The sequence below is a fragment of the Amblyomma maculatum genome, chromosome 1, assembly GCF_055883805.1.
Source record: "Amblyomma maculatum isolate TAMU_Amacu chromosome 1, ASM5588380v1, whole genome shotgun sequence".
Taxonomy (NCBI): Eukaryota; Metazoa; Arthropoda; class Arachnida; order Ixodida; family Ixodidae; genus Amblyomma; species Amblyomma maculatum.
In genome coordinates, this window is record NC_139344.1 from 104441203 (window position 1) to 104453922 (window position 12720).

At 47.6% G+C, this 12720-nt stretch overlaps 1 protein-coding gene across 1 annotated transcript in view; it reads left to right on the forward strand.

Annotated features, from left to right (window-relative positions):
• The window catches only part of LOC146203401 (serine/threonine-protein kinase 31-like), a 237328-nt gene that overhangs the window by 78283 nt on the left and 146325 nt on the right, over positions 1-12720 (forward strand). The window contains exons 6-7 of the mRNA XM_084588737.1: positions 211-378; positions 3359-3517. Coding sequence (XP_084444863.1) covers positions 211-378; positions 3359-3517 — 327 coding nt within the window. The remainder of the gene's footprint in view (positions 1-210; positions 379-3358; positions 3518-12720) is intronic.

Below are 12720 nucleotides of genomic sequence, written 5' to 3' on the forward strand. Positions count from 1 at the left end.
TCTGTTGAGTTTTTTTCTGTGTGAGAGGGGGAAAAAAATGCTGAGCAAATCTTTTTTAATGTAAAACTGGAAGATGTGGGACCATTTTGCAGGGGGTTGCTTTTCTACTCATAAATAAGTCACTTGTGTGCACCTTGAGCCTGTGATTTGGATCCTCTGTTTTTATATAAAGTTTTCTAATTATTATTTTTGCATTCTTCATGCACACAGAGTTATGTAAAGTACATGGACTACGGGAACTGCGAAGAGGTAAACCATGAGAAAGGTTTGGTGAGGATTCCCAAAGAGCTCTCTGAGATACGTCCCCTGGCCGTCTTCTGCACCTTGGATGGCTTGGTTGGCTTGCGCAAAGATGATGATCCTGCTGCATTTGAGAAGGCAAGTCTATGCAACCCCTTAGCGATATTCGGCTGTTTTGGTGGAATATGACAACTGATGTGTGGCAATGGCCACAGAAAGGAGACCACTGCTGAGGGTGTCACGCAGGTGGTTTGAAACTTGTCATAAAATAATACAGTCGAGCCCGCTTATAACGAACCTGAGCGTCACACGGGTTCCATTCATTATATCCCGAAGTTCGTAATAAGTGGACCACAGACTAAAAAAAAAGTTGGCCATCAAGACACAAAATCTATTTCTTTGCAGAAAAATCTGCGATGCTTTGTTTCTGCAGTGCAAAGTCTCCAGTTTATTTAAAGCAGATGTGTGTCTTCACCGAGGCCCGTGAAATAGACGAGTTGCCTGAAGCTCTCAATGTAGCCTTTTGTCACAGACATTTTTTCCGGCTCCTTTCTCGTTTTGTTGTACAGAAAAAACTCTTATAGAAATAAAGCACGCACCAACCAAACTTTGATTTTAATTTTTTTTATCCGATAATTTGCTATATCCGTGTTCGTTATAGTGAGGTTAGACTATTTGTACTGTGTCGCTTGTAGCTGCCCGCAGCTTGATGATGTAAAGTGTGAAAGCTTCTTCGCTGTGTAATGATTAGCCTTTCATAAAAGAAAAGCGGCAGAGTCTGGTTCTCTACGACCAGCGGCTGAAATCGCACCGAGACAAATGCAAAATGATGCTTGGCTGCTAATTAGCCAGTGCACTGAACCAAAGCAATAACTTCTTTTCAGCTGCAGCAGCCATATTTTGATAAAGGAATACAAGCAGTTAAGATGCTGGGCTGCAGCACAGGAGGGGAGCACTCTGAAGCATTTGGCCCGCTCTCGCTGTTCCTCTTTTTAGTTTTAGATTTTTCTTTAGTGCGTATTGAACGGACGCGTTCAGGTGTTTGTAAGACTTGCTTCATTGACAAAAAGTGAGGGAACAATTGGCCTGCAGCGAAAGGCCGATGCCTGGTGAGGTTTGCGGTCTCACTGCAGAACGGATCTAGCGTGGACCCATCTATGTTTGAAAAAAGCCTGCCGTAAAAACAGAAAAAAGCAGTATTTTCTGAAGAGGGGCGAGTTAGTGGAATGCATTCCGCTGGTGTATCCGTGCGTGTTGCCCGGCCAGGTTCATTGTTTCAAGCTAGTAGTACAACCAGCTTTCTTTCTTTTTTGCCCCCCCCCCCCCCCCCCCCTCTCTCCCTCCCCTGAACCGCCTCCAAGATCGCTCTGGGGCACTGGTAGACTGTATACCGCAGGCACTGATGCAGACCGACTGAATGCGAAAAGTATGTGTGAACGGGGATTGTTGAAGAGAAAGATGTACCAGCAGAGATAGGTGCCTGCATCGGACCAGACAGGAATCTATTAAGGTGGCAGTTTGGGCTTGTTGGAAACACATGTGTAACACATGTCAACAAAAATAGCACAGGGACAGAACAAGGACAAGCAAGGGCTGTGTGTGCCCTTGCTTGTCCTTGTTCTGTTCCTGCACTAGTTGTGTTGACTAGACAGAAGCATCCCACAGCCGTTGCGTGGACGTCATGTGCCGCTTTGTTCGTTTGGCCAAGTGTTGTGGGTCCCTGTGAGCGGCTGCATCAAATGTTTGCAAAGAAAGTATTAAGGACGTGCTAAGATGGAGTCTTGCATGAGAGGCCACTATCACACTGCCTGCAGTGGAAAGGCGCACACTGTCGAAGGAAATCTGACGAAGCCATATTCTTCTATTGCACCTCCGTCTGCGTAGGTTGAGCAGAAAAATGATAAACTCATTTTGAGCTTGAAGAGTCTCGATATCCATGTTGAGAAATGTTGAGACATGAAATTGGCATTGTTCACCTTACTCTCAATGCGACAGCAATCTGAACAGTCTCATTGCATTTTTTGCGTTTACGCTTACGATCTTTACTAACGATCCAAATGTAGTGCATATACTCTGAATGCGGCTTTACAGTACTGCAAAGTTGTTTAGTGCAAGGTGCATGCACTAGCATTAGCTACTGTTGTCATTACATTGTTTGTCAAACGAAAGAGGTGCATCAGCTATGTGTGGCAAAAAAAAACAAGAAAAAAAAAAACATTTTGACAGCTTAAGTACGAGGCGCATTCATTATGCGGGCGCATTCATTATGCTGCAAGTAAATATAATTTTCAGGACAAGTACAGGAACTGGTTATGCATGACTATTGTGTCAGGCTTGCTGCGAGAGTACGTTTTTGTATTGCTGGTAAATATGAATTTGAGAAGGGATGCTTGTTGGGCAAGTTGGTGGTTCATGATGGTAAAACAGCGCATAATACGAAGGACAAAAAAGGAACACTATCAACTGTTTATTTGCTTGCCATTGCCACGTATAGATGGACAGAGGAACAGCTAACAAGAAACGAAGACAAGCAAACACACTGATACAACTCAGCTCGTCGCTGGTTGCCATCGATAAAGATAAGAGAGCTCTTTTTCTGATAGTGCCAATGACGCCACGCTCACACACCTGTTGCCTACACGTGTAATATTCATAGCCTCATTATCTCTCTAACCTCTTTGTCCTTGTGGCGGCTGATAGCTGTTCCTCTGTCCGTATATAGTACGTGGCAATAGCAAGTAATAAACAGTTGATAGTCAGCTCACGTCTCGTCTGTGTGTTCCTTTTTTGTCCTTCATATTACGCGCTGTTTTACCATAATGGTAAATATGGATCTGGAAACGGGCCAATTCAATACCTGTGGCATGGATTCAGAACACCACTGATGTCAACCAATGAAAATTAGCATTAGTGTTTTTAAAGGTTTAGGTACCATTTGCTAAGTGTATTACAGCTCTTAAGGTCATCACCAAGGGAACTGTCTGTCTTTGTATATGTATAAATCGGCAAGGGACGGGGAAGGTAAATTGGATTTGTATGTCAGATTTAACTTCTACACATTTTTGTGGTACCCCCTACATTTCTGTGTATTGTTGAACATTACTATGCTTTTTCGCAGGCAATACGAAGGATGCAAAAACTGCTCTTGGACAACATTGTTACCGTGAAAACAAAGGTTCCACTTTCTGTAAAATCGACGAATTCTGTGACCAGCTGTCTGCTATTTGACACCGGCCTGGACATCATGGAAGAGGTGATAAATCGAGGCTTCTGCAAGGTGGGATGACCCCAGACATGCACTTATTTCTTTTGTCGCATACAGTGCAGTCCACTTATAACGATACCAGATATAGCGATATATCGCTTATAATGATCAAGTCCTTGAGATTTATTGTTTTTCCCATTGCATCTATGTAAAAATAAACCAGGTATGACGATCGATTATTGGCGGTACATCGGATACAACAATAGCTTTATCGCCGCCTGGTAGGTGTTTACCACGAAGATTTGAATGAATGTTTAATAAAAGATAAAATATTAAGAAGACAATGACTTGAAAACTTGACATATGCTGCGAAAACGGAAGGAAATGAGCATTATCATTATCACAATCGCAGACGCGCAAATGGTGTGGGTGCGGCTGTATCGTCATCGCCATCGCCAATTTTGCATCCGTGGAAGATGGCGGCGACCACATTGACGGACGGCGCAATAGCTCTCGAGGTGAAACGGCATATTCATCAGGCTTTTTGGCAACATTTCAAGGTTGGAATTCTTGGAAAAGACACGGACATTCACACAGTTGTGACCGGGGCTCCGGCCGAGGTATGCGCAGACTCCAGCAGCTGGAAATGGAGGCGTACCTAGCGGACGCCGGCGAGCGACCGCCACGAAAGGAGCGAAGCAGCAGCGATGGCAGCGGAGTGACGCTTTGTTTCCGGCTGCGGCGATCAACCCTTCCCGCCCTTCGGGATAGAGACGGACTGCCTTTTGGGCATTAACCCCCTTGGCACCCACGGCGGCAACAGCGAGAAACCTGGACATCGGCAAGCAACCCCCGTCAAGGGCAGTGAGGCGGTGGCGACGGCGGAGGAGTGACCTTTGTTTCCGGCTGCGGCGACCAACCCTTCCCGCCTCCCCTCCTTCGGGATAGAGACGCGCTGCCTTGCGGGCCTTAATCCCCTTGGCACCACGGCGGCGACGGCAGGGAACCTATTCTTGTGCTGAATGAGCAAAAGGCGCGTCGCCGAAAGGCATTGACCCCGCTCGCCGAATTCTCGAGGTAAGCGGGTGACCTCTTTGGAATTACGGGGGGAAATGACCGCCGCAAGGGGGCGACTTCGCGGGATGTTTCACCCTGGTGCCAAATATCCACCACCAGCACAAGATCGACATCGGAGAAGTTTGCCCTCCCCACCGAAAGATGTGAGAGGAGGTCCGAGCACCACCCTCGGCAGTGGGCGGCACCTCAAATGATCTCTTGTGCTCACTGATTGGACTGCACAAATTGAACTTTGTTTCCCCAGCTAGGGATGTGGGGATAACCAACCGTATTTAAGCGGTGGAAATTGCCTCCATCGAGAGCTCAGTTTTCCTCTCTTGACCTGTACATATCCCATCATGTAAAAAGTTGTGTAAAACGCCTTTCCTTGCCTCTCCTCCCTGGCTGCTTCTGCTCCTTCATCCCAGCTCCTCATGGTTCGACTGCGGTGAAGCCTAGGCCCCCGAACCCCGGCTACATCAACTGGATGGCAGCTATGGGATCGTCCACGCTTGGTCTTGGCATCGGCAATATGGGGAGCGCTTGACTTTCTTTGAGAATCTGCCAGGTTTGATAACTCAGCGATTTTATCAAAACCAGTAGATATTGTTTTTGTGTAGCGTACGTGGTGAAGCGGTTATCACGCTACAATTTGTATGAGAAAGTCCTCGTTCGAAAGTGGCCATGGATCTGGGCAAACTACAGAAAGCAGAGTTGATTTTTTTGTATGAAGAGTTGGGCATTGAAGTCGGGAAAGCCTTAAAGAGAGAAGTTCAGGGAGGCTGAGGAAGAGGCCCTCAGGATTAAGAGAGCGAAAGAAAGAGAACTAGAGCTCGAAAGATTGGATTTACTAATCGCAGAGATAAATCGTACAGGAAGTAATGCGACTAGTAATCAGGCAAGCTCGGTCGACGCAAAAATAAAAATCAAAGATCAGAAACTGCAACAAAGAGGATCGGAGCAAGAGCGCGTCCGATTCGGACCGAAGGTTGGTGGGGATAGCGATGCACAGTTTAATGCAGATGAGGAAGCCAAGGCTGGCACGAAAAACGTGTCGGCTAATGCCCCACTTGGAGAGAAATGTGCAACAGGTAGCACAAAGGAAGAGGCGACAAAGGAAAGAGATGTTAAAGCTAGGAAACCGATCATCTGTTTCCGTTGCCAAGAGCCTGGCCATATAGCGACCGATTGCCGTAAGCCAAGAGTTACCTTTTCGTCTCAGTCTAATGACGACAAGTCGCGAGTCATGCAGCCCTTTCGGGGAGAGCGAGGGATAAAAGGAAAACCGCGTAAAGTTCCTCGTAACTTGGCTGCGAAAAAGGACGTCTGCTCATTAGATGTTTGGCCTGCGGAGTTGCCAGGTGGGCGTGCCTGTGAAAGGCAGTTGGATGAGGAGAGTAGTGTTGGTTTGCCCATTGCCCGCGACGAGATCGAGGAGACATTTGGAGCTCCTCAGACAGAGGAAGCCGTCTCGCAAAACCTGCCCAAGCATAATCCGTATGGGTTCTCTGATCACTCGGATATGTTGCTTAAAGAAAAGGGCCTTTGTTTTGGAGACGACGATGTTCGGAATCTCACCCGCTTGTGGCCTCAGGATAGCACAGTGCAAGCGAAGCGCAGGAATGAAGAGGGCAGAAAGGACGCTGAAAGCAAAGGGGACTTTCATAGTCACCAGAAAGAGTGAGAGGTGACCAAAATTGGCCCTGTGAGGAAGGCTAGTAGCTTAACCTGTGAAGGCTTTGCGAGAACTAGTGACACGCCAGTGGAAGTTTCAGAAGGGCGGCATCACATAGAGAAGGCCACACAGGAGGTTTTCAGGGCAGATAGGAAAGTTCAGGTCACTTTCAAAGCCGAGTTGAAAACCAAGAGGCTACATAAGCGAAAGGAATCGGCATCTCAGCGCTTTAAGTTGCTCACGCGTCGCGTGAGAACACAGGGAATTCACAGATCAGCGTGTTCAGGACCCCTCAGCATTTCGAGTATGCCTTCCCCTAACATGAGACACGCAGGTAGCTGTCCTTTGTCGGATGACTTGTGTCGTTTGCTGAGAAGGGTGCATTGCTGTCGTGCGAAAGGAGCACAGGATAAGCGCACAAAGCAGGTATCAAAGCCAGCTACGACACTGGTAGAGTCAGAGCGTAGAGGCTTTTGTGGAACTAAATGTTCAAAGGAAAGGTCTACTTGTGTGTTCAGACATCACAGTAGTCTAATGAAAGGTGGCATGAGGAAGCTGCGAAAAAGGGTGCTTAGCTCTTGTGTGAAAAGAAAGAAAGCTAAGCTCGCGCAGCGGAGGCTAAAGCTGCCTGCGGTGCTATCAAAGTCAGGCTGTAGACACTTTTATAAGCGTTCGAGACCCCTCAGCCCTTCTAACATGTGTTTCTCTAACATGGGACACTCAAGATGTTGTCCCTTGAGAGGAAAAATGTGTCGCTTCCTACGGAGGGTGCGTAGCTGCCGCATGAAAGGCGCACAAGTAAAGTGCACGCCGCGTCGACGAAACCCCCCTGCGGCACCATTAGTGTTAGGCCGTAGAGGCCTTCGCAGATCTAGATGCACAAGACCCCTAGATTCATCGAGTATGGCTACCTGTACCTCGGGACCCTCAGGTCGTTGTCTCTTGGCAGGTTGCATGTGTCGCTTGGAACACAGGACAGGCAGAGCTCGCGTGAAAGGAGCACACGTAAAATGCGCGCAGTGAAAGCTAAAGTTAAATGCGGCACGGTCCAAGTCCGGCCGCAAAGTCTTTAGCAGCAAAAGTACAAAGCCCCGCGGTATTTGGAAAATGTCTCCCTTTGCACCGAAACACCCAGGTAGTTGTTTCGTGAGGGGTGACAGGTGCGGTGAGCTGGGAAAGGACCATATCTGTTGCGTAAAAGGAAAACAGGGTAAGCACGCGCAGAGAAAGTCAAAGCTAGTTACGTCACCGGCAAAGGCAGACCGTCGAGGGTTTTGTAAATACAAATGTTCTAGGCCCTCCTGTCACTCGAGACAGTGCAGTAGTGGCCCAGTGACAGGTGACAGGAGTAGCTTGCTACGAAAGAGACGTCGTGGCCCCGTAAAATGGCACTGCAGAATTCGAGGCAGTAAGAGAAGGATGCAGCATGCAAACGGGATCCAAGACAGAAGGATCAGCAGGCAACGCGTTCCCAGTCGCTCGCTCCTATCTCGCGTTCGGCTTTCCAGGCACAGGCTACGCTTCGGAAGCATACAGTTTGAACGCAGAAAAGGTCAGGTTCGCGAGCTGAGACCTTCAAGTTTTTCTCAGATCTCGGCTTCTAGTTCCGCCGTAGATCGGCTGAAGCATTGACTTGAGAGGGGTGAATGGAATGAAAAAAATCATCCCCGGCTAGTTAGGCTTTTTGAGGGTTCCTGACTATTCACCCTTCTGTGCTGCAGAGAAAAAAAAAAAGCGAGTGAACGCAGTGTGTGGGTCGTCCCCACTTAACTGGTTGACAATGGAGGGGGAGCAACCCCATAATGTGACCAAGCAAGCAGTGCGTCCGAGAAGGAAGGTGCTTATCTCGTTTCCGCTATTCGGAATTTGCAATCTTGTGGGCAGGATCGTACACTCTTGTAGAAACAGCCTTTGTTCGTTTACCTGCCATCCTAACATGTATGTTTCATTGGAGCCTAGCTTTGCAGGAGTTCGCATCTAGCATGCGTTAAATAACAGGGCATGATAATGCCAACGCTGATGGCCTCAGACAAAGTTTTCCTGGGCAATGCCCTCTTGTTTGGCGTTATTCTTTTTTGTATTACCCTTTGGTCACCTGCAGCTCCACCTTGAAGATATGTTCTCGCAGGAAGTGGCTTTCTACAGCATTTTTCATGTTACCGCATGGGTCAATATTCCAGCTTGAGTGTTCGCTTTTGAACAGAAATTCTGCTCTGTTTTCTTGTTTTCTCTAACATGGTTTCTTTCGGAAGAGGACTGGAAAGTATCGGGACGAAATTCGGCTTGTTTCTTTTTTGTTTTGTAAAGGCAATTTTGACTAGGAAGTAGCCTGGCAGTTTTCAAAGTTGGTTTTTCTCTTGCTATTTGCTGTGTTTCGGGCCTTGTGTGGCTGAGACTGTTAAAGCTGTCCAGCGAGCAAGCAGGAACCGGAGCGCCAGGTTTGATACGTGGCTGGACCGACCAGGCTGATCCGACTACAGGTCTCTTCGCAGAGCGGCGTGGGCTGCCCCACTGCGAGACCTCTTCGGGCGGCGGACGAGCTGTTGTGACCGGGGTTCCGGCCGAGGTATGCGCAGACTCCAGCAGCTGGAAGTGGAGGCGTACCTAGCGGATGCCAGCGAGCGACCGCCCTGAAAGGAGCGAAGCGGCGGCGACGGCAGCGGAGTGACGGCAGCGGCATTGACCCCGTCCGCCGAATTCTTGAGGCAAGTGGGTGACCTCCTTGGAATCACGGAGGGAAATGACCGCCGCGAGCGGGCGACTTCGCGGGATGTTTCGCCCTGGTGCCGAATATCCACCACCAGCACAAGATCGACATCGGAGAAGTTTGCCCTCGTCACCGAAAGATGTGAGAGGAGGCCCGTGCACCACCCTCGGCAGTGGGCAGCACCTCGAGTGATCTCTTGTGCTCACTGATTGGACTGCACAAATTGAACTTTGTTTCCCCAGCTAGGGATGTGGGAGTAACCAACCGTATTTAAGCGGTGGAAATTGTCTCCACCGAGAGCTCCGTTTTCCTCTCTTGACCTGTACATATCCCATCATGTGAAAAGTTGTATAAAACACCTTTCTTTGCCTCTCCTCCCTGGCTGCTTCTGCTCCCTCATCCCGGCTCCTCATGGTTCGACTGCGGTGAAGCCTAGGCCCCCGAACCCCAGCCACATCAACACTCTATGGTTTTAACAATCATCAAGGCTGGGGATGTCCTTCAGTTCATCCAGTCGCTAATCGGTTTTGTGCACCCATAAAGGACTGCCGCCTGTGTACGCACTACTGGAAGTGATGCTCACAGTGATTGTCAAGCTTCAGCTGCTGCTCAAGCGAGCGCGAATTTTCGACTTGAGTTATTTTGTGGCTATTGATGTATACTGTAATAAAGTGTGTGAAGAAGAAGATGAACTGCTGCTTCTTCGTCAACGTCCAGTGAAGCAGTGCTCTTCACGATGATTAGCTTTGTTGAGCCTGATTAACTCATCACTAATAAGTAGGCAAGCCTACATTCAGATATAAAGGTCCAGATATAACGATAATTGGTTATAACGATCGGATGTTCAGGTTTTCTTAATATCGTAAGTGGACTGCACTGTAATGTCATCGGTATTTGCTGGTGCCAGTAGATCACTCAGGCATCAAAATAATTGGGCAAGAATAATTTTGCAGACTTTATTGCAGTGCTGTCTCGTAGAGTGTTTTATAAACCATAACAATTTGGCAAATTATCTGATGGAGTTTGAACTGTTGAGAAAACAAAAAGTGTCTTGGTTGTTTTTTTTTCTCGTTTATCATGTTGTGGACTAGTCACATTCAGACATGTTTAATACAGCACAAGGGATGTGACAAACAAGAGACACACACAATAGTGACCAAACAGGCCAGATGATAAAGCAGTGAACCCACCATCTTTGTCTGTAGGCACAACACACAAGGGATGTTTTTCAAGAGAGTAATTTGTTGGTTTGTTGACAAGGAGGGTGGATTTACTGTTTTATCTTTCTACCTGTTTAGTCAGAGTTGTTTGTGTTTTTCTCTGCCCATGTCCCTTATGTTACTTACTTTAATCAAGCGTCAGCAGCCAGCTTACCCTCATCTCTACAAGACTGCTAGGCTTGAACCTCACACAGTGAAACTTGTGTACATTGAATCCAGATATTTCGAATTTCAGAGAAAGATCTATGTAACAAATCTTGTGGATTTATTTTTGAAATGTGTAAACAGTGTGGCCACCTCACCCACATACTGCGGGTTCAGGCCAGAGCAAGTAGAGGGCCCAGCAAGCGTATACTGTGTGCCTGCACTTCCGTTCCGAAAGAAGCAAGAGCACACATTATAAACAAAAGTGTTTATTATGCAGAAAGCCACATTACAAACACTGCACTCACCTTCAGACCTCGTTACAACCCATAGCCCTGCCACAGCACCGCATGCATGAGACAGATGCATGAGATGCATGAGACACACATTTGTGGCTGCGCTGACAGTGCTTGCAGGCCGCACGGCCAACCGAAGGATTAAAGCACGTGGAGCACTTCACGAAGGAGGATGAGCTATATGCAGAGCACATCTTGACAACACAGGTCGCTTGTCAATGGCTCTAGGCACGTTGCCATTGGCACTGCCCAGCGGTGACGGAAAACCGAGTCAAACCAGGCCCTCCATACTTAGGAGTGTCAACGCCGGACTCCTTTTGAGCCTGGACTTGAGCAAGCATACAAGGAAGGTGCACGCATTCACAGCCCGCAGTCCTCAGCCAAGACCAGTGAACCTGGAGGGAAAAACGTATGCATCTACTGCTGCTCGAGTCAATGGCGGTCATCTCTTTGCTTCCTGCGCATATCCTTGGTGGCAAAACAAAACCCCATAGGGAGGTGACCCAATGGGGACATGAGACCAACATGGAATGAACGGAAAGGAGGCTGAGTGCCAGAAGTTCTTGGAAGGGCTTCTTTAGGGACGTGTTGTCAGCATGACTGCTGTCCCCTCCTTCTCACAGTGATCTCTCAGGAGGCATTTAACAAGCGAAACAAACGGCAGCTGCTGCATGTTTGTGACACTGGGTGAAGACAATCCCCTTATCCTCATCTTCGGTGGCACCTCATCCACATATGCAAGCAAGCTCGTAAGAAAGCAAGAGCACAAGTTATAAGCACAAATGTTATTTATACAGACAGGTGCATTACAAACACTGCACTAACTCCCAAACTTCGTTACCACCCTGTCACATATAATAGGAAGTATGAAATAGAAGAACTATAGAAGTTTGGAGAGGATGACGAGGATGACAATAAGCATGACATGTATTAACCCAAGAATAAAGAAGCATTCGGTGAGGTGGTAAGAGATGATTGGTGGAGAAAAGACGATGACGACAGGGATGACGTGCTCCAACGCCAAGATTATAAAAGCGCGAGGGATAGCTTGGCACAGTGGGGACTCTAATAACCAAAACAAATGGCAGCGGCCACGTGTTCTGCGTCGCTCAAAGAGCACAACCTCCAAGCAGTGAATTCCTCGATATTACAAAGTTTTTCAATTCCCAATGCTCCCCCATTAAAGCGTGTTGTCTTGAAAACTCTGTGTAACGAACTTATTGTGGCAGTTGACCTTGATTTAACGAACTTGCAGCGCTGACTTTCTTTTAGCTAGTGCCAAATTACTGACAGTTTCATAAAGCTCCGCAAATTTTATGACAATAAAACAAACTTATGAGGGAGGATTGTTTATGGCTGCAACAAATGTTCGCAGTTAAGGGGGTAGAGACACCAAATTACAAGGTCGTGCAAAGCTTGTCATGCACTTCCTTTGTGTGTGAAGACCCTCACAGTTAAGTATTAAATTCAAGGGAGGCGTAGAATATATTTTAATCCTATTTTAAAGTTTGTGGAAATGCTCGCTCTAATATGCTGGACCCATTGCTAGTGCATTGACTGTGATGTAGATTCACTGAAAAAACACGATCACATATTTCTGACGTCGCTGCACAGTTTTTTGACATAAGAGGGGATGCTTTGACTTTTGAGACATGTTGCCATCAGCCCAAGCAACCCGGCTGTTGCTGGTCAGCTCCTTTTGGCTCTTCCATTGGTGTTCTAACAGTTCTAGCTCACAGACAACACGACGGCTCTCATCTAGCCACTGTAGGCAAAACTATAATTGACCGCCATTTTCATTCACCAAAATCTGCAAAGGCTGTCGCCAACAGCAAGGCGATGGTCAGCAGACGACATTGTCAGCCGCTGTAGCCGAGACCGGAGTGCGATCGGGTGGCGAAGCAGTGTAGTGCTTCTTGGGTTCGTACCAAAAGATATATGTTATCAGGACTGCCTGCTATACTCGTGCAACAATAGCACGTCTGCACAAGCACAGAGCTTTCGGCAACAGCGCTTCCTGTGAGTGTGCCAGGCGACGAACTCTGCTGCTCTGTGCCTGCCCTACTCATTGCTAGGCCTAATTGGTTTTGCCGGAAGGCACTTTCGAACAGGCCAGCGCTGTAATAAAGGTTCATCTTGCGTGACTACTTTACTATGAAGCCCATCTCAAAATGAAG